This window comes from Rhinoderma darwinii, chromosome 5 (genome assembly GCF_050947455.1).
Source record: "Rhinoderma darwinii isolate aRhiDar2 chromosome 5, aRhiDar2.hap1, whole genome shotgun sequence".
Classification (NCBI taxonomy): domain Eukaryota; kingdom Metazoa; phylum Chordata; class Amphibia; order Anura; family Rhinodermatidae; genus Rhinoderma; species Rhinoderma darwinii.
Genome location: NC_134691.1, coordinates 208,116,894 through 208,139,997, shown reverse-complemented (window position 1 = coordinate 208,139,997; position 23,104 = coordinate 208,116,894). Strand labels below are relative to the sequence as shown.

The 23,104-nt window shown below is 41.4% G+C and overlaps 1 protein-coding gene across 4 annotated transcripts in view; it reads left to right on the top strand.

The window, feature by feature from the left end:
- Positions 1-23,104, top strand: part of CTNND2 (catenin delta 2) — a 794,124-nt gene that overhangs the window by 737,130 nt on the left and 33,890 nt on the right. For 3 of the 4 annotated variants that reach the window (XM_075826902.1, XM_075826899.1, XM_075826900.1), the window contains 2 exons: positions 15,041-15,167; positions 22,447-22,569. In XM_075826902.1, coding sequence (XP_075683017.1) covers positions 15,041-15,167; positions 22,447-22,569 — 250 coding nt within the window. The remainder of the gene's footprint in view (positions 1-15,040; positions 15,168-22,446; positions 22,570-23,104) is intronic. The other variant, XM_075826901.1, reaches the window with a different exon arrangement.

Sequence of the window (23,104 nt, the reverse complement as noted above, 5' to 3'; positions counted from 1 at the left end):
AATAAAATTTTGCTTCCCTTTCAGGTCTCGTTTGCTGGCCGGCCTGCCACTGGCAGTGCCTTCGTGGATTCTGGCTCATCTGCTAATATCATGTCTGTGGAATTTGCTATGTCTCTAAAAATGCCTTTTATTGATTTACCTTATCCTATCCCTGTAGTAGGTATCGACTCAACTCCCCTTGCTAATGGTTATTTTACTCAGCATACTCCTGTTTTTAAACTCCTGGTTGGCTCCATGCATTTGGAGCAGTGCTCTGTACTGGTGATGCAGGGATTATCGTCTGATCTGGTATTAGGTCTTCCCTGGTTGCAGTTGCATAATCCCACATTTGATTGGAATACTGGGGATCTCACCAAATGGGGTAATGAATGTCTTATGTCATGTCTTTCTGTTAACTCTATTTCTCCCCGGGAGGAGGTAAACACGCTTCCTGAGTTTGTTCAGGACTTCGCCGATGTGTTTTCTAAGGAGGCCTCCGAGGTGTTGCCCCCCCATAGAGATTACGATTGCGCCATCGATTTGGTGCCTGGTGCCAAGCTTCCTAAGGGTAGGATATTTAATCTTTCATGTCCTGAACGTGAAGCTATGAGGGTGTATATCCAAGAATGCCTGGCCAAGGGTTTCATTCGCCCCTCGACTTCTCCTGTAGGTGCTGGCTTCTTCTTTGTGGGGAAGAAGGATGGTGGTCTTAGGCCGTGCATTGATTATCGTAACCTGAATAAGGTCACCGTAAGGAACCAGTACCCACTTCCTTTGATTCCGGATCTTTTTAATCAGGTTCAGGGAGCCCAATGGTTTTCTAAGTTCGATCTACGGGGGGCATATAACCTTATCCGCATCAAAGAGGGGGATGAGTGGAAAACTGCGTTCAACACACCCGAGGGTCATTTCGAATACCTGGTCATGCCCTTTGGGTTGTGTAATGCCCCTGCCGTCTTCCAGAATTTTATTAATGAATTCCTTAGGGATTACCTGGGTAATTTTCTTGTTGTGTACCTTGATGACATACTGGTGTTTTCCAAGGACTGGTCCTCCCACGTGGAGCATGTCAGGAAGGTGCTCCAGGTCCTTCGGGAGAATAATCTGTTTGCTAAGACTGAAAAATGTGTCTTTGGGGTACAGGAGATACCATTTTTAGGGCAAATCCTCACTCCTCATGAATTCCGCATGGACCCTGCCAAGGTTCAGGCTGTGGCGGAATGGGTCCAACCTGCCTCCCTTAAGGCGTTACAGTGTTTTTTAGGGTTCGCCAACTATTACAGGAGATTTATTGCCAACTTCTCGGTCGTCGCTAAGCCTCTTACGGACCTTACTCGCAAGGGTGCTGATGTCCTCCATTGGCCCCCTGAGGCCGTCCAGGCCTTTGAGACCCTCAAGAAGTGCTTTATCTCGGCCCCCGTGCTGATTCAGCCCAACCAAGAGGAGCCATTTATTGTGGAGGTTGACGCATCCGAGGTGGGAGTGGGGGCCGTCTTGTCCCAGGGTACCAGCTCCCTCACCCATCTCCGCCCCTGTGCTTACTTCTCTAGGAAGTTTTCGCCCACGGAGAGTAACTATGATATTGGCAACCGCGAACTTCTAGCCATTAAATGGGCTTTTGAAGAGTGGCGGCACTTCCTGGAGGGGGCCAGACACCAGGTAACGGTCCTTACGGATCACAAGAATCTGGTTTTCCTAGAATCGGCCCGGAGGCTTAATCCTAGACAAGCTCGGTGGGCACTATTCTTTACCAGATTTAATTTCTTGGTTACCTATAGGGCTGGGTCCAAGAATATTAAGGCTGATGCCCTGTCACGTAGTTTCATGGCCAATCCTCCTTCCGAGAAAAATCCTGCTTGTATTTTACCCCCTGGTATAATCATTTCTGCCACGGATTCTGATTTAGCTTCTGATATCGCGGCTGATCAGGGTGCAGCTCCCGGGAACGTCCCTGGGGACAAACTGTTTGTTCCCCTGCAATACTGGCTAAGGGTACTCAGGGAAAACCATGACTCCGCTCTATCTGGTCATCCTGGCATCTTGGGCACCAAACACCTCATTACCAGAAACTATTGGTGGCCTGGGTTGCCTAAAGACGTTAGGGCTTACGTCGCCGCTTGTGAGGTTTGTGCTAGGTCCAAAACCCCTAGGTCCCGACCTGCAGGCCTACTACGTTCCTTGCCCATTCCCCAGAGACCTTGGACACATATCTCCATGGATTTCATCACCGATTTGCCTCCATCTCAGGGCAAGTCGTGGTGTGGGTGGTAGTAGACCGCTTCAGCAAGATGTGCCACTTTGTGCCCCTTAAGAAGCTACCTAACGCCAAGACGTTAGCTTCTTTGTTTGTGAAACACATCCTGCGTCTCCATGGGGCCCCAGTCAATATCGTTTCTGACAGAGGAGTACAATTTGTTTCCTTATTTTGGAGAGCCTTTTGTAAAAAGTTGGAGATTGATCTGTCCTTCTCCTCCGCCTTCCATCCCGAAACTAATGGCCAAACGGAGAGGACTAACCAGTCCCTGGAACAATATTTAAGGTGTTTCATCTCTGACTGTCAATTCGATTGGGTCTCATTCCTTCCCCTTGCTGAATTTTCCCTGAATAACAGGGTCAGTAACTCGTCAGGGGTCTCCCCGTTTTTCTGTAATTTCGGGTTTAACCCAAGGTTCTCCTCCGTTTCCCCTGGTTGTTCCAATAATCCTGAGGTAGAGGATGTTCATCGGGAACTGTGCACTGTCTGGGCCCAGGTTCAGAAGAACCTAGAGGCGTCCCAGAGCGCACAAAAGATTCAGGCGGATAGTAGACGTTCTGCTAACCCCCGGTTTGTCGTCGGGGATTTGGTCTGGTTGTCGTCCAGGAACTTGCGCCTTAAGGTCCCGTCCAGGAAGTTTGCTCCCCGATTTATTGGGCCTTATAAGATCATTGAAGTCCTCAACCCTGTATCCTTCCGTCTGGAGCTGCCCCCATCCTTTCGCATACATGACGTCTTCCATGCCTCCCTCCTTAAACGCTGCTCCCCGTCCTGGTCCCCTTCGAGGAAACCTCCTGTTCCCGTTCTCACCCCTGAGGGGGTGGAATTCGAGGTGGCCAAGATTATGGACAGTAGGATGGTCCAGGGCTCCCTCCAGTACCTGGTCCATTGGAGAGGGTACGGGCCGGAGGAGAGGACTTGGGTACCTGCCCGTGATGTTCACGCTGGGGTATTGATCAGGAGGTTCCACCTTCTCTTCCCTACTAAACCGGGTCCTCTTAGTAAGGGTCCGGTGGCCCCTCATAAAAGGGGGAGTACTGTTAGGGATCTGCCAGGTACTACGTCTAGGTATACTCCTGGGATTAATCAATCCACACCTGAGGCCAGACCTGTTCGACTGACACCATCTCCCACCAACCAGGGTGGCAGGCTCAGGAGTGGGAGAGCCTATCGCGGCCTGGTCAGTCAGAGTTAGCTCCGCCCCCTGTCCTTTATTACCTGCTGTGTTCTCCTCCTCAGTGCTTGTAATTCTTTTGGATTCCTGGCCCCACTGCTGCTTGCTCCAGCCTGCTTCTGCCGTGCTTCTGCCTTGCTGCTGTTCTGCTTAACCTGCTTTGCTTTGCCTCCGGCTTGCTTCCTCCTCCGTGCTCACTTGGGTATACTCCACCTTATCCTGGTCCTGACTACTCATTCACCGCTCCGTTTCCTCGCGGCGTTCCGTGGGCTACTGCCCCTTCCCTTGCGTGTTCCCTGTTTGTTTTCCCGTGCACTTAGACAGCGTAGGGACCGCCGCCCAGTTGTACCCCGTCGCCTAGGGCGGGTCGTTGCAAGTAGGCAGGGACAGGGCGGTGGGTAGATTAGGGCTCACTTTCCCTTCACCTCCTTCCTGCCATTACACCTTTCCATCACTATGTTGAGCCAGGTCCAGGCCACACTGTCAAATTCTTTCTCTGCGTCAAAAGATATTATTGCCACATTTTTCATTGAACTTGAATGGCCCTGGCCCAGTCAAGAACCCCAAGTACCTTTCTTATATTTCTCACCCCGTGTCTTTCTTTTATAAATCCATTTTGCGAGTCATGGATGATACCAGGAAGGACCGCTGCCAGTCTATCTGCTAATATTTTTGAATACATCTTGGCATCCACATTAATTAGTGATATTGGCCTATATGAGGCCAGATCTAATGAGTCACCTTTCCCTTTGGGGGATCACCTTTATATAAGCTGTATTTCCGGTTTTGGCAAATGAGGTTTAATGTAGATAAATGTAAAGTTATGCATCTGGGTACCAACAATCTGTGTGCATCATATGTCCTAGGGGGAGCTACGCTATTGCTTCCGGCAAAACAACGTGTCCGGTTCACAACAGGGACAAACGGAAACCATGGGCACAGGATCCGTCACCATTGATATCAATGGTGAACTAAACAGAAACCTCCGGTTTCCGTTTGTGTCTGTTCAGGGTCCCGTTCCGACGGAACGTCAGAACGGGACCTCAACGCAAATATGAACGAAGCCTTACGGGGGACATAATTAACTTATAGAGATATATTAATGGACCATACAAGAAATATAGTAAAAACCTGTTCCGTGTAAAACCCCCTCAAAAGATAAGGGGGCACTCCCTCCGTCTGGAGAAAAAAAGGTTCAATCTCCAGAGAAGACAAGCCTTCTGTACTGTGAGAACTGTGAATCTATGGAATAGCCTACCGCAGGAGTTAGTCACAGCAGAAACAGTAGATAGCTTTAAAAAAGGGTTAGATAATTTCCTAGAACGACAAAATATCAGCTTCTATATGAATGTGAAGAATTTTTGCTTCATCCCTTCCATTTTTCCCATCACTTGGTTGAACTTGATGGACATATGTCTTTTTTCAAACGTACTAACAATGTAACTTACCTTTTTTAAGCGTGTCTTTCATCCCTTGGCATCACAGAATTTTTTCATTTTCATTTTTTCCTCCCCACATTCCAAAAGCTATAACTTTTTTATTTTTACATCGACATTACCGTATCAGGGCCTGTTTTGCGGGATGAGTTATAGTTTTTAATTGCAGTATTAAATGTACCATGTTATGTACTGGGAAACTGAAAAAAATCTTTGTGGGGTGAAATGGAAAAAGAACTGAGATTCCTCCATCCTTTTTTAGGCTTTGTTTTAACAATATTCTCTGTGTGGTAAAAATTATATGTTAACTTTATTCTGTGGGTCGATACGATTACGGCGATACCAAATTTGTATGTTTTACTACATTCACAAGAAAAAAACTATTTGTCAGAAAAAAAAAATTTGCGTTGCCATTTTCTGAGTGCCTTCCCTTTTGTGTTTTTCCATCGATTTAGCAGTGTGAGGGCTTGTTTTTATAGGGTGCTCTGTAATTTCTATTAGTACCATTTTTCGATACATGCAACTTTTTGATCACTTTTTTTTATTAAATTTTATTGGGCAGCTAAGGTGACTATAAAAACGCAATTAACCCCTTCCCGTTAAATACCGACCGCAGCTTTTAAAACGTTAGAAAGAGGGGGGCGACCCACTCTAACAGCTCATCGCGCCCCGCGCAACGAAATCGCGGGGGGGCGATGGTTCTTATGGCTGCCTGGGGGCCTAATAAAGGCCCCCAGGTCCGCCATATCACGATATACTGCAATACATTAGTATTGCAGTATATCGTGCAAGCGATCTAACGATCGCTGGTTGAAGTCCCCTAGGGGGACTAATAAAAAAAAAGTAAAAATGAGTTAAATAAAGGGGTTTTTTTTGGTGTAAAAAAAAAATATATATATTAAAAGTTCAAAATACCCCCCTTTTCCCATTTCCCCCTAGAGCATAGTAATAAAATAAATAAACATAATTGGTATCGCCGCGTCCGTAAAAGTCTGAACTATTACAATATATCATTATTTAACCCGCACGATGAACGTCGTAAAAAAAAAAATTGTAAACGCCAGAATCTCTTTTTTTGGTCACCTCATCTCCCACAAAAAATTAAATAAAAAGTGATCAAACCGTCGCATGTACACCAAAGTAGTATTATTAAAAACTACAGCTTATCCCACAAAAAAAAGCCCTCATACCACTTAAATCTACGGAAAAATAAAAAAGTTGTGGCTCTCGGAATTTGGCGACACAAAATAAATTTTCTTTTTTACACTTAGGTTTTTACTTGTAAAAGTAGTAAAATATAGAAAAAACTATATATATTTGGTATCGGCGTCATCGTATTGACCCACAGAATAAAGTTAACATGTTATTTTAATTGCACAGTGAATTCCGTAAAAACGGCGCGCAAAAAACCATGGAGGAGTCGCTGTTTTTTTCATTTTCTACCCCACAAATATTTTTTTTCTCGTTTCCTAGTACATTATAAGGCAAAATAAATGGTGCTATGAAAAACGACAACTCATCTCGCAAAAATCAAGCCCTCATAGTATATTATTGACGGAAAAATAAAGACGTTATGGCTTTTGGCAGGTGGGAAGGAGAAAAACGATAATGAAAATCTGAAAAAGGGCTGTGGCGGGAAGGGATTAAACGCAAAAGAAAAAAAAACATTGTATAAGAATAGTTTGGACTTTACAAACAAGGCAATACCAATTTTGTTAAAGGGTTTTCCCTCGTGGGACATTTATGACCTATCCACAGTATAGGTCATAAATGTCAGATAGATGCAGGTCCCATCTCTGGGACCCACACCTATCTCTAGAACGGGGCCCCTAAATCCCGTTCTACATATTTGTGTTATAGCTGATTTCCGACCATGAGGGGGGAAAAAAGCGTAGCTCGCTAAGCTACGCTGTTTCTGTAAGCCCCATAGAACTGAATAGTATTTACGGAAACAGCTAGCTCGCATGCTACATTGCTTCCGTAACTGCCATTCACTACTATAGGAGTTACGGAAACAGCGTAGTTCAGCGAGCTACGCTGTTTTCATAACTCCCGACTATGTAATCAGGAAGTGGCTGGCAGGCAGCGTGAGCACAAAAAGCCAGGAGTTTATGGGGCCCGTTCTAGAGATAGGTGCTGGGTCCTGTGGATATGTCATAAATGCCCTTCATGGGAAAACCCCTTTAATTCTTATTTCTTTACATTAGGTAGAAAAAGTTGTTGTTTTTTTACTTTTAACTTGGATGGCTTGCACAATACTTTTATTCATTTTTTTAAGTATATTGGGTTTTTTACCAACTCATATGCCCTGCCTCTTGCAGGACTTAATAGGAGCACAAAGCTGGCAGACCTGGGGGCCTTCATTAGGGCCCCAGGCTGCTATGACAACCATTGGCAACCCATGATCGCGTCGCTGGGGGAACGATGGGCTGTCCCCCTCTTTTTAACACTTAGATACTGTGGCACTATTGAACGCAGCATCTAAGTGGTTAAGCGTCCGTGATCTGAGTTATCTCCCATCCTGGCCATTGCAGTAAGGTGTTGGCTCTGTGTTACAGCTGACACCTGCTGATCAGCCTGTGAGCCCGCTTGATGGCTGACACATACAGTTACGTCGCATTTCGCCAATGGGTTAAAAAATCATAAGAACAAGGCGCAAGATGCTATATTATTAGGTGGCGATTTTAATTCCCCTATGAATGCAGAAATAGATTGTCGCAGTTCTGCTTGCCATGAAAGAACCAATCTTCTATTTGGGCTACTAAAAGACACTAATTTGCATGATATCTGGAGGTTTTAACACACAGGAGAGCTTAATTTCATCTTTCTCTTCCAGGTGCATATGTCGCACTCCAAAATCGACTACTTCCTGGTCTCACAAGATATCACAAAATGATAGTGGCCATATTACTGTATAAGGTCTGAAATTGGCTTTGAAATTGTGTAAATCTCCCTAACCATAGCCCCCGTATGGAAATTAATCCCCTTCCTTTAAAACCGTAAAATAATATTTCTACACTAATTACACTGACTTCATACCTATTTCTATGTTGTAGTGTGCACATAAAGGTTTCATGAGGGGTGAATTCATCCAAACAGCTTCCAAAATTAAAGGCGGAGAGAAAAGCAAATATATGATTTATTAGCCATTCTAGCATAGAGTTAAACCTTCAGCCTCTTCTATCGAGAACTCCTCAATGAGACATCAATTGAGGTTGTTTCTGTTATACAAATATGAGTATGCATTAAAGTGTACCAATGCCTAGTATTACCATATAGGAGACAAAACAGGAACTCTTCTAGCAAGAAAGCTCAATCGTAGAACAGTGACCTCTAAAATTGAGTCTCTGCGACTGTCCAATGGGTCCATACAGGGGCGTAACTAGGAAAGACTGGGCCCTATAGCAAATTTTTGACTGGGAACCCCTCCCCCGCAACCAACGCACCCCATAAACGCCGCCCTGTCGACAATGAACATTTATCAGTTCTGTGTTCAATGTAAAAATACAGCTAGGCCACGAAGTTGTAGATCATCTACCCCCCCCATTTTATGAGATCCCATTAATAATGATCTCACAGTCCTCTTGTAGATAGTGCCACACACACACACACACGCAAACCCCCTTGTAGAAGGTACCACAGTGCTCCCTGTAGACAGTGCCCCAGACCCCCTCTTGTAGATAGTGCCACACAGCCCTCCTTTGTAGATCGTGCCACACAGCCCTCTTGTAGATAGTGCCACATATCCCCCTTGTAGATAGTGCCACACAGCTCCCCTTGTAAAATTTACTCACGACGAACGGAGCTTCTCCACAGCTTCTTCAGCAGTCTATGAGACGCAAGACAGGACCCTTGCGCCTTATAGGCTGCAGGTCTAACGTGGCCTATAGCCTACTGAATGGCAGAGCAGGGAGTTAGCTCCCTGCTCCACAATAGTATTCAATTGTATCTGCATCCTTATGAGGTAGATACAATTGAATGTGGCAGTGGCACGCGGCCCCAAATGCCCAGTGCTAGCAACGCCACCAGGCATGAGAGGGCACGTGCCGCCTGGCTCATGAATGTTATGGGCCGGGCAGCACAGGCCCCCTAATGCCGCGGGCCCCATAGCAGCCGTTATGGCTGCTATAGCAGTAGTTCTGCCACTGGCTCTATAGACACGCGTCCCCTAAAGATAGCAGAATCCTTTGCAGATTAGAAATGTATAATTGTATAATTTTAAAAATGACACCACCACTGCACAACTTTATCTTTCCTTGATTGTCTCATTTTTGGATTTGATTGCCCTACCCAAAATATACCAAGGCATTTTGAATGTTTTGATCAACCCTATCTCTCACTCTATGTCTGGATGGCTACATTTCTGAATACAATCCAACATTTAAAAAAAGTATTTAAATAAATATTTTTACTATTTTTTGTCCTCTGGTCACATTCCAGCCACATTACTATCGGCTACTATTAATACTCTACTTAAATCGAGGAAACCGCCTGACGCTCCTACGAATTTTCAACCCATTTTTTACTAAATATTGATCTTAAGTTGCTAGATGCTGAAAAAGTATTTGATAGGGTGTGCATTGGGGAAGTTTTGCTTAAATATGGTTTTTAGGGCTCTATTGGAAAATAATTGTATTGGTTGAAAATGTAAGCAAATCAATAAAGATAATTGTTAAAAAATAAAAAAATTCGTTTTCAGGGCAACATATTGCAAGTCATTATGGGCCTTTAATTTGCTCCTTTCACTTCAGTACCAGCCTCTGCTTTTATATTCAAATCCTTTGGAATAACTAACAGTACTCTTGAAGGGTGCCCACTCTCACCCCCTTATTTTTTCCCTGACTATGTATTTCCTAAAAATAAAAAAAACTGAGACCATCCCCAATCATCTAATGGTGAAAATAGGTGATAAAACCCGTCATCGGGCTGTATGCCGATGATGTGATATTGTCTCTTACACTCCTTGTAACTTCTTAATACTCTGCTTAGGAGTTTTCTTATTGCAAACACAATTTGTCCAAATCAAACTTGTTTCCAGTGCATATAATGGATAGCGTTAAAAAAGGAAAAACAGATATGCATCGATTCTCTTGATCCACTGACCATATTGTTTATGGTCTGGTTGAAATTAACTTTCCTCATTGCTCATAAAGTTAAAGAAAGTTTATAATAAATATTCTTCAGTCAGCATGTCCTCGATTGCAAAGTTGATTCTCCATGGTACCTAATATTTTCACCATTATCAAAATTGTTTGAAAAATAATGCTGCCACTGCTATAACTGCTGCACACAATAACTTTTATTCAAGTAAGCCGCTGTACAGAGACCTTCATACTTCAAAACAAGGGAAAGTGTGAAACCAGGGACCAATCAAGGTTGGTGGCCAATTTAGTGTTGGTCCCTCTTCAATACAAAATATCAAAGCTAACAGGATCTAACAAGAATCTAATATGTATGAAGACAGACGGTGTTTGTGTTTAGGGAAACAAGGATTAGCATGTTATATTTTAAAGGGAATGTGTAATGTCGGGGTAAGGAAACAGACAAGTGAGCCCTAATCTACCCGCCACTCAGTCCCTGCCTACTTGCAACGACCCGCCCTAGGCGACGGGGTACAACTGGGCGACGGTCCCTACACTCAATAGGTGCACGACAGACAAACAGACAAGGGTACAAAGAAGCCAGGGAAATGGGGAAGCTGCCCACGGGGACACCGTGAGCAACAAGCGAAGTGAATGAGCCGAGTCAAACCAGGAGATGAGCGAGGTACAAAAAACGCAGATCAGAAGAGTGGTCAGTAAAGCCAAGGTCAATCACAAGCAGAGGATCAGTAGTTCAAAAAGCTGCAGCAGAGCCAGGAAACCAACAGAGAAGAATCACAATCAAAGGAGGAACAGGAAAGGCAGGTATAAATAGACAGAGGGCGGGAGCTAGCTCCGTCTGGCCAGGCTGTGATAGGATCTCCCACTCCTAAGCCTGCCATCCTGGGTGGTGGAAGATGGAGTCAGTCTCACAGACATAGAAGCAGGTGCAGACTGATTACCTATGGGCGTCGACACAGAAGTTGTGTCTGGCAGATCCTTTACAGAATGTGTCGTTAGAATTTTTTTTTTTTTTAGTTAAACAGTTAGTGTATACATGATTAGACATCGTTAAAAAAATTTTAATTTTTTCACAAGTCAGGAAATATTATAAATTAGATTCAAATTTATAACATTTACCTGTGCTGGTCACTAGAGGGAGCAATTCCCAAAATTGCAGCATTGGCATGTGGTAAAGCAACCACATTGCTTTATGCTGCAAATTTGGTGTAAACACACTCGCTCTAGTGAGCTCACAGAATCCCCCCCTCCCTTACCCTGGCTAGTGCCAGGAGAAAGGAGGGGATTGAATGTTCAAACCTCCTACACTGTGTGCCGCCATTTTTTGAGCGAATACACAGTGTAGTAGGTTTACATACAGTGGTAATCACACACTAAAACACGAACATACACAAACATAACTTACCTGCTCCTGCCGCCGCCGCTCCCTCCGGTCTGTCCGCTCCGTCTGCTCCCTCCGCTCCTAGTGCTTGCTTCAGAACACATGTCCGGAAGCCGCGACCGGAAGTAGTCATCTTACTGTCCGGTCGCGGCTTCCGGTCCACAAGAAAATGGCGCCGGATGTCGCTCGGCCGAAGACCTTCCATTTGGACTGTGTGGGAGCGGCGCATGCGCCGTTCCCACACAGACGGCGTACACCATAGTGAATGGAACGGCTCCCGTTCGCATTCTCTATGGGGATGTAGGTGCCGTATTCCATCTCTGTATGTGTCGTTAATCGACACATACAGTGATGAAAAAAAAAATGGTAGCCCCATAGTGAAGAAAAAGTTAGAAAAAAAAAAGTAAAACACAAACACACAAATAAATAAAAAATGTTTTAATAAAACACTAAAAGCAAATTGATGTAAAAACATTTTTTTTCACGATACCCTTCCTTTAAGATACCTGATCATTTGTTCATCCAAGAGTTAAGCGGAGCTAGATGTGTCTGGCAGCTGCTTATCTTCATATTCCTATTTAGCTGCTTAATAAGCTCTATTAACATACTAAAATTTTATGTATATTTATCTTTTCAAACTATATTTATTTGAGTTTTTCCAATTTTTTTTTTATCAAACCATCAATAAATCAGCACAGATGCAAGACTGATGTAAAGGTTGCACATCCCGAGCTCAGATCCAGCAGCCAAAATGGAGTAATACTTTTATATTTCTTTACATAAAAGAAAAGTAACTTTGCACCCCTGGAAGAATACTTTGGGGGTTTACATTTCTAGAGTTAGTAATTTTGACTGAAACAACAAATCTTTTTTTATGTGGTTAGAAACAGGCTCATTCTACTATAGGCCCTTCCAGGTGTCCATATAATAATTAAAGGGGTATTTCCATTTCAGACTTGTATGGCATATCCACATATTTTTTCATACACTATGGGCCAGTGGAAATAATTTCACACATTTTCTACTTCTGTTGTATATAAGGATAACCAATACATGTGCCATATTTACTGTATGGGCATGGGTTAGGGTCCGGAATAGGAGTCAATTTTGACTTGTTACAGCTGATCTTATCCTTATACTGTGGCCTCTAAATATTGTTTTCTTGCCAGACTGGTTCCTACAGAAGTGAATGGAAACAGCTGGCCACCTCTCCATTTATTCTTCATCTGGATGTGGCGGCTGCCTCACCAGGCGGTTTGATTCGCCAGATAGGTCGGGTACCACTTCTGGGACCTGTGCTTATCAAGACCTTTATGGCATATACTATATGGATACAAAACACACTTTGCATGCACATAGGTTTAAGGGCGGTTTTGAGGTACCTATTATTGAAAAATATTGCCAAGCGGCTGTAGTAGCTCAACTTACATACTACCTCCTCATCATCTCTCTTGGTTCTCTTAGAAATACTGAACATGGACCCAATACCAATACACTCTCTGATTTCGCTGTCGTCGTCCCCCCCCATCTCGTCCCTCTTTAATCAGTCAGACATGTGGCATTCACTTTCTGTAATGGACTCTATTAACTATTCAAGTAAGCTTATCTCAACCCACATGCCCCTCACTCATATACGGGAAAACCCCAGCTTTCTACCAGGTCCAACTCCCCTCTCAGCATTTCAGTGGTGGCACACCAATGGATTTCTTAAGTTACATTCCCTTTTGACAGTCCTACGAATTGTAATTTTTCCAGAGTTACCTACGTCTCATGGCATACCAAACTCAGAGATCTTTTGTTGTTTTCGACTGAAACACACCTATGTACGCTGTGAGGAAGACTTAAACATTTTTACCTTCTATGAACTCATTTTTATTACTATAACCCACATCTCTGATTACACTTCCATACTCTCTCCTAAACAAATCTCAACATCATACACATCATGCATATGTACGTGCTTGGGAGAGAGATCCGTCATTGAACACAGACCCCCTCGGACTGGGAAGATATGTGGTATCCAAATGCTCAATTAACATTACTTCATTGGAATCGACCTAAAAGGTCCTTTTGAGATGGTAATTGATACCGGTAAGCATATGCACGGAAATACCCCTTTTCTTGCTTAGGAGCTGTGCCGACCCTGGTAACATGCTCTGCACTTGGTGGTCATGCCCCTGAAATTCTGGTCTAAATTCTATGGTATTATACATGTGGTTTTTATTTAATATTATTCTATGCCGAGAAACCTAATTTGGTCTCATATGCTATGAGGATCCAGCTCTCACCCCCCCCCCCCCTACAGTTTCGCCCTCTTACATTTCTCTTCCTTGTTACTAAACAGACTATTGCTCACTCATGGAAAAAGAGAAATATCCGATTACGTGAAGTTAAGGGAGGATGGATTCTTGAATTTTGTTAGATACACATGATACATTTCTTTGGATTTAGCAACGTATTGAGTATGCCATCCGCACTTATCACTATTCGATATTGCCCTGGCCCTAAAGTAATAACCAGTCATGTCCTCCTACCTGTCTGCTCGCCTTGAGTTCCCTCCCCTACTTTTTTTTTAACTTCCCTTTCCCCCCTTGTACCTTTGTCTTGGTTCAGTCAGGTTGTCTTGACGTAACTGCAAACCTGGAGATCTCTCATGGGATCTTTTGCTTTGCTCATTTGCCATGGCATTCCTAATCTCCAAAATAAGCATTTGGAATTTTGGTGCCACTTGAGACCAGGTCCATATATTAATTGTTTAACAGTATCTCCATGTATGATATCTGTTTAATTTATTTGCATTGTTTCTTAATCATAATTATGTGTTTCACTGTAAACTTTATATTACAATTATTTCGTTATACATTTGTATTTTTATGCTTATTTTAAAAAAATAAGCATTTTGAAATAAAAAATTTACAAATTCACGTTTTTAGATCAGATGCATGTCTTTAAACATGATCTAAGATCAAATACTTTTCATCTCTGAAATCAGGACAAGCAAAAAAAAATTATATACAAAGATTTTGGGAAAGAGCTAACCTTTAAAGAATTAATGGTGTTAATAATGAAACAAAAATCTTATACATTTGTACTCTCCTTACAGTAAACATACTATATTCGTATTATTATAAGTGATTTTTTACTATGAAAAAACTATTTTTTTTTATGAATCCTTTTCATTAAACGAGTTTCCTTACAGTACTTGGTCTCTTTAAAGGAACACAACCTAGAAATGAATACGAACAGGAAACAAAAATTAAAATTGCTTATACTATTTGTCAGTCTGCAGGTTTTTTTGCAAATTACTAAAACAAACACTCTTGTAGAGATTCTGCAGAAAACACGGGTTAATTTCATGCTGAAACTCTTTCAATTTCGGCTGGTGAATGGCTTTGGTGGCGTGGTTAATGATATGTGTGTCCCATAAAGAAAGGGCAAAGAGGGAAGCTCCTGCTACAGCCAGTTGTCATACAGCCAGACATAAGATTGTGAGGAGAAGGAGGTGGAAATGGCTGATCTCCTGAAACACATATAGAAGATTTTTTTAATATATTTCTCAGTATTAATTGCAATATGAGACAAAATCAGATCATAGGAAACCAGTAGATTAAGGGAAGAATTGCTGAAATATGTTTTTGTGCATTTTAGATGTTTAGTGAACAATTTGGTCAAAAAACATTGACTTGTGATTTTTTTTTTTTTGATTGTCCATAGGATGGATGGTCTCAGTACCACTTTGTAGCATCATCATCGACAATTGAAAGAGACAGGCAAAGACCTTATTCTTCATCAAGAACTCCCTCTATTTCTCCAGTTCGCATGTCTCCTAATAACAGATCAGGTAAGTCTGTTATTTTCATTAAAATTGCATAAAAAATAAGATTTATCAATTGTGTTTCTCTAATTGTAACATATTTAACAGCATTTATTTGAATCTATTTAGTATTTTTCTTATTTAGTTTTAGTTATTTATTTTGTTTAGTTTTTGGACTTAATTTTGTTGTTACTGTAATCTGTAAAAAGTAAACTTCTTGAGTTCATTATATAGTGCCTTTCTAAAATTATCCCCCCCCCCCCCCCTTGGTGTTTTTCCTGTTTTGTAGCATTACAACCCCTGCTTTTATGTATTCGACCTACAAAATAGTCCACATTGTTACAGTGGAACAAAAAAAATACCTTGTTTAAAGTAAAATAAAATAAAAGAATTTCTATAAATTGATATGTTGTGAGCACATATGTATTAAAGAGTATCTGTCACCAAAATTATAAGTGCCCTATCTCTTACATAATGTGATCGGCGCTGTAAGGTAGATCACAGCAGTGGTTTTTATTTACGATCAATTTTGACCAAGTTATGACCTATTTGAGACTTATGCTAATGACTTTCTGTAACATCTGCCGCGCCGTTCCCCGCCTTCCCCACGGCCTCTGCTCCAGTTCCTGCGCCCTCCATTCCCTCATTCTCATCCCGAGCTCCACTCACCAGATCCGGACGCTCTGCTGGCCCTGGGCGGCGTCAGGTAAGTGCATCCCTTACCTCTATCCACGGCTGTCATCCTCGATGTGCGGCTGCAGCCACTAGAGGGCGCACGCGCTGACTCGTCCTTTCTTAAAGGGCCAGCGCGCCTTAATTCAAAGACTTCCTATTTAAGGATCCTCCTTCCTCTAATCCATGCTTGTTCAACCAAGTTCCCGTGAGCTTCCCTGTACCCTGGTTCTCTGTTTCCGTCCCTTCTGCCTTTGTCTGGATTTCCCGTTGTGACCTCTGCCTGAACTTGACTATCCTTGCCTGCCGCCTGCCTTGACCTATTGCTATCCATACCCGTTACGACGTCTGCTGCCTGTCCTGACCTCTCGCCTCACCATCTGACCGCCTCTAAACCAGCTGTGCCAAGCGTTGCCCTGGGTTCCAAGCACCATCTCTCAGACGACACAGAGGATTCACAAACAAACCGGTGAGAACCGTTATACTTTCTTAATAGACAACTGGGCGTGTTTTTACTTTTTGACCAAGTGGGCATTGTAAAGAGAAGTATATGACGCTGACCAATCAGCGTCATACACTTCTCTCCATTCATATACTCAGCACATGTGCTGTCACTTACTCACACATCAATGTTACTGAAGTGTCTTGAAAGTGAATAGACATTGCTTCCAGCCAGGACGCGATGTCTATTCACAATCCCGACACTTCTGTAACGTTTGTGTGGGACTTAATGACAGCAAGCGTGATCAGCGCTTGCTGTCATTAAGTCCCACACAAACGTTACCGAAGTGTCGGGATTGTGAATAGACATCGCGTCCTGGCTGGAAGCGATGTCTATTCACTCTCAAGACACTTCAGTAACGTTAATGTGTGAGTAAGTGACAGCAAGCGTGATCTCGCGAGATCACGCTGTGTGTGAGTACATGAGTGGAGAGAAGTGTATGACGCTGATTGGTCAGCGTCATACACTTCTCTTTACAACGCTCTTTACAAAGACATTAGCATAAATCTCAAATAGGTCATAACTCTCAAAATTGATAGTTTTTCTAAATAAAAACTACTGCTGTGATCTACATTACAGCGCCTATCACATTATGTAAGCGATAGGGCACTTATAATGTGGTTTCAGAGCTTCTTTAACCCCCTTTGGTATGGAAACCATAAATAAGGTCTGGTCAAAAAATGAACTTCAGAAGTCACATAATTGATTAAATAAGGTCCCCTATGTGCAATCAAAGTGTCACATGATCTGTCTCATGACGTCAGTATAACTACACCTGTTGTGAAAGGCCCCTGAATCTGCAACACCATTAAGCACGCAACATGAAGACCAAGGAGCTCTCCAAACAAGTCACAGACAAAGTTGCAGAGAATTATAAATAAGGGTTGGGTTATAAAAAAAAAAAAAGGAGATCCAAAACTTTTAACATCCCACGGAGCAGCATTAAACTATTATAATTAAACTATTATAATAAAATGGAAAAAATATGGCACAGCTACAATCCCGAGAAGAGAAGGACGCCCACCAAAACTCAGGGCATTTATCAGAGATTCAACGGAGACATCAACAATAACTTGAAAGAAGCTCCAAAGATCTGGTTTGTAAATGCCGAAAAACGGCTAAAAATATGGAGGCCTGCAAAGATCTGCCGACAGGGCATTTTTTTACGTGGCGGTTTTTAAAAAGTGCATGTCACTTCATGAGCCGTTTTTGGAGCCGTTGATCATTGTCTCAATAGAAAAACAGCTCCAAAAAGGGCCGGAAAAAAACGCTAAAAAAACGCTTAAAAAACGCTTGATGCTTAAAAAATGGCTGAAAATCAGAGGCTATTTTCCCTTGAAAACAGCTCTGTATTTTAAGGCCGTTTTTTGTTTACTGTATAAACATACCCTTAGAGTAAAATTATACTTTTTGGCCATCATGGGAGAAACGATGTGTGTGGCGCAAACCCAACACTTCCCATCACCCCAAGAACATTATTCCCACAGTGAAGAATGGTGGTGGCAGCTTCATGCTCTGGGATGCTTTTCATCGTCAGGGACTGTAAAATCGCTCAGGTTTGAATGTATGGCAGTAAATAAAGGGAAATTCTTGAGGGAAACCAGTTTCAGTCTGCCAGAGATTGGAGACTAGGACGGAGGTTCAACTTCTAGCAGAACAATGACCCTAAACATACTGCTAAAGCTACACTGAAGGGGTTTAAGGGGAAACATTTAAATGTCGCCCAGACCTCAATCCATTTGAGAATGTGTGGCATGACTTGAAGATTGCTGTACACCAACGCAACCCATGTAACTTGAAGGAGTTGGAGATGTTTTGTCTGGAAGAATGGTCAAAATTCCCAGGGTCTAGATGTGCTAAGCTAATAGAGACATTCCCCAAGAGACTTGCATCCGTAATTTCTGCAATAAGTAGCTTCACAAAGTTTTTACTTTCAGGGGGTGAATACTTATGCACATTTCTGTCATAATTATTGTTTGTGTCACAGTAAAACATATTTAGCATTTTCGTAGGCTTGTTGTTTAAATCAAATGGTACAAACCCCCCAAAAAATCTCTTTTAATTCAAGGTTGTAAGGCAACCAAGCAGGAAAAACACCAAGGGGCACTGTATTGTAATGATTAAAACAACTCTTGTCACAATTTCTACTTTTGTTGCGATCATTTCAAGGTGATAATGAAAGTCTTCAGTAACCCTTTACTCCATCCACACATACATGTATGTCAGGGGAGCAGTGTATTACCGCATACCCATGTACATGTATCAGATAGTAATTGACAGCTACTCTCCTGTGGTAATGGAATCGGTAATAACTCTGATTCCAGCTGTTTAACCTCTTTAGCACAACAATCGGTAGTAATCGCAGTTCTGCCACAGGAAGGAGACTCCCTTTGAATATTGACCGCTGCCCCAGCATTTCATTTGCCAGACCCTCTGATCGTACATTGGCAGACAGGGGCTTAACAAAGGTCGCCAGGTCTGTACCGTGACCATGCCTGCTAGAGCATACCTAGGTATGCTCTAGCCTATTTCACGTCCAACTGAATTTTGTTTTTATTTTGACAGTAATTCAACTATTGTTTTTTTTTATGTCTTTCACCATGCTGTCTAAATAATATGTTAATTTTATTCCATGGGTCGTTATAATTGGGACATAAATAAATACTGAATGTATTTATTTTATAAAGGGGTGTGTAATTTTTTTTACGTTTTTTTCAATAAACGTTAACTTTTTTTTTTTAGTCCCTCTACTGGACATTAACTTGCAATCCTTTGATTGCTTACATAATATATTGCAATACTCCTATATTGCAATGTATTATGCCGGTCAGTGTTACTGAAAGGTAGCCATTGAGGATTTGCCAGTGGGGTGGCCCCTTACTCTTCCTAACTACTAAGTTGCCATGTTCACTTTTCACCCCAGTATCTAAGGGGTAAACAGCCAGGATCAGATATATATATGACCCCAGTCTTTGCAGTGGCGTGTCATCTCTATATTACAGCTGACACCCAGTGCTGATGGCGTAGGCATAACTCCTGTAAAGACATGACGGGAGGGGTTTCGTCACTTAATCGCAGCTGCTGATTGAGGCAAAACTGCTGCGAAATCTGCATGTATTAATATGGAGGTCATGGAGTGGCCTAGCCAGTCTCCAGACCTTAATCCCATCGAAAACTTATGGAGGGAGCTGAAGATCCGAGTTGCCAAGCGACAGCCTCGAAATCTTAATGATTTACAGATGATCTGCAAAGAGGAGTGGGTCAAAATTCCATCTAACATGTGTGCAAACCTCATCATCAACTACAAAAAACATCTGACTGCTGTGCTTGCCAACAAGAGTTTTGCCACCAAGTATTAAGTCTTGTTTGCCAAAGGGATCAAATACTTATTTCTCTGTGCACAATGCAAATAAATATATATAATTTTGACTATGTGATTTTCTGTTTTTTTTTTTAAATATAATCTATCTCTCACTGGTAAAATTAACCTAGCCTAAAAATTCTAGACTGTTCATGTCTTTGACAGTGGGCAAACTTACAAAATCAGCAAGGGATCAAATACTTATTTCCTTCACTGTATGTATATATATATATATATATATATATATATATATATATATATATATATATATATATATATATATGTATATATATATATATATACATACATACATATATATATATATAAATATATATATATATATATATATATATATATATATATATATATACACACACACACACACACACATACATATAATATAGAGAAATGTATATGAAAAATTACAAAAAAGTTGGGGTATTTTTCCCATTTTTAGTGATTTTTCTCCTTATAATAAAAATGAAAAACATGGAATTAATTAAACTAATTAGAAAATTAAAGCCTCATAAGCCTTGGAAAAACCCCAAAGTAAAAATAGTTGTGATATTCAAAGCGGTTGCAAAGATATTATTGTTGCGCATATCAGAAATTGTAATTTGACCAATGACACAGGGGCATCAAAGACCCTTGGTCATGAAAGGGTTAGACATACATTTTATATTCTATGGAGCTCTATATTCATTTCCCTTAAAGAGGCTCTGTCACCACATTATAAGTGCCCTATCTCCTACATAAGGAGATGGGTGCTATAATGTAGGTGACAGCAGTGCTTTTTATTTAAAAAAACTATCTGTTTTCACCACTTTATTAGCGATTTTAGATTTATGCTAATGAGTTGCTTAATGCCCAACTGGGCGTGTTTTTACTTTAGGCCAAGTGTGCGTTGTACAGAGGACTGTATGACGCTGACCAATCAGCGTCATGCACTCCTCTCCATTCATTTACTCAGCGCATAGGGATCCTGCTAGATCCTTATGTGCTGTCTTATACTAACACATTAACGATACTGAAGTGTTTAGACAGTGAATAGACATTCCACGGGATGTCTATTCACAATCTCTGCACTTCATTACTCTGTCTGTGGTAGTTACAGCAGAGGACGCGTAATCTCGTTGTAACCTGTCATTTACTGCGTAATCTCGCGAGATTACGCTTCCTCTGCTGTAACTACCACAGACAGAGTAACGAAGTGCACAGATTGTGAATAGACATCCCCTGGAATGTCTATTCACTGTCTAAACACTTCAGTATTGTTAATGTGTTAGTATAAAACAGCACATAAGGATCTAGCAGGATCCCTATGCGCTGAGTAAATGAATGGAGAGGAGTGCATGATGCTGATTGGTCAGCGTCATACACTCCTCTGTACAACGCCCATTTGGTCTAAAGTAAAAACACGCCCAGTTGGGCATTAAGCAACTCATTAGCATAAATCTAAAATCAATAATAAAGTGGTGAAAACAGATCGTTTTTTAAAATAAAAAGCACTGCTGTCACCTACATTATAGCGCCGATCTCCTTATATAGGACATAGGGCACTTATAATGTGGTGACAGAGCCTCTTTAAGGTATGTTCACACTACCTATTTTCAGCCGTTTTTCAGGGCCATAAACGTCCCAAAAAACGGCTAAAAATTCGGGCCTGAACGCCTCCAAACATCTGCCCGTTGACTTCAATGGGAAAAACGGCGTTCCGTTCCCACGGAGCGTTTTTTAAGTGGCCGTTTTGGAATGCGACGATGGAAAAATGTAAAAAATAGGTTGGTCATTAAGGTTTAAAATAGGCTGGTCATTAAGGGGTTAAAATAAAAATGCTAGAAATAGATCATTCTGAAGTGTAATGAATCTATATAATATATGAGTTTCACTTTTTGAATTGAATTACTGAAATAAATTAACTTTTTGTTGATATTCTAATTCATTGAGAAGGACTAGAATATATATATATATATATACATATATATATACACACATACATACATACATACATACATACGTATATATATATATATATATATATATATACACACACACACACACACACACACACACACAAACACGTACATACATATAATATAGAGAAATATATATAAAAAATGGGGGGTTTTCACATTTTTAGTCATTTGTCTGCTCATAATAAATATGAAAAACATGGAATTAATTAAACTAATCTAGAAAATGAAAGCTTCATAAGTCTTGTAAAAAAAAAACAAAGTAAAAATAGTTGTGATATTCAAAGCGGTTGCAAAGATATTATTGTTTAAAAAAGCGCATATCAGAAATGCAAAATTTGACCTGGACACAGGGGCATCAAATGCCTCCAAACATCTGCCCATTGATTTCAATGGGAAAAATGGTGTTCCGTTCCCACAGGGCGTTTTTTACGTGGCCGTTTTTTAAAACGGCCGTGTAAAATAACGCCTCATAAAAAGAAGTGCATGTCACTTCTTGAGCCATTTTTGGAGCTGTTTTCCTTTGACTCGTTAGGAAAACAGCTCTAAAAACAGCCGTAAAAAAACGCAGCAAAAAACGCAAGTCGCTTAAAAAACTTCTGAAACTCAGAGGCTGTTTTCCCTTGAAAACAGCTCCGTATTTTCAGCCGTTTTTTGTTAAGCGTGTGAACATAGCCTAAGCTTGTTCTTTGTTGCAATGAATAACTAACATTTTATCATGCAATTGACCCAATCTATGCAGAATTGATATAGTATAAACACATAGTATTCTTATATGTGTCCTTTTTTCTGTTAAAGCAAGTGCCCCTGCATCCCCTCGGGAAGTCATCGGCCTGAAGGAAAAAAAAGTGGACTATGAATCAGCTGGATCAAATGCTACTTATAAAGGAGAACATACATCTAGGAAAGACACCATAACAGGTATAAAACGTGGAGGTTATACGGAGCCATAATACTGTGCATAACATTTGCAGCTCGGAATTGACCTGATGCTGGCTGTGACATGTCATTCTCCAGATAAAAGACTGTTAAAGTATTCAAGGCTAGATTCAAAAAAGGTATCTTTTGAGGCATTTTTTTTCCCACCAATGTCAGGGATGGATCATAAAACGGGTTGTCCATTTTTGACAATCCCTACTTGTTAGGAAGGTCCCTTGACAATAAGCAGATCACAAAGTGTACCCCTGCTGGGACACCCAGTCATCACCCCTTAATCTGTGGGGAAACTTGTCAGTAAGACCTTATTCATACGAACGAATTGAAACAACGGCCATCACACGGACCTATATAATGCAAAGGGGCCGTTCACATGGCCGCTGTTTGAACAGAACTTGTGAAGTTTCCGTGAGAAGATAGTCTATGGGGGATACGTGATAACTCGTTCCGCATCACAGAGCACGGGTGCATCTCGGACCTGAAAAACTGTCGTTTTTCACGTCCGAGGGTTGCAACACTC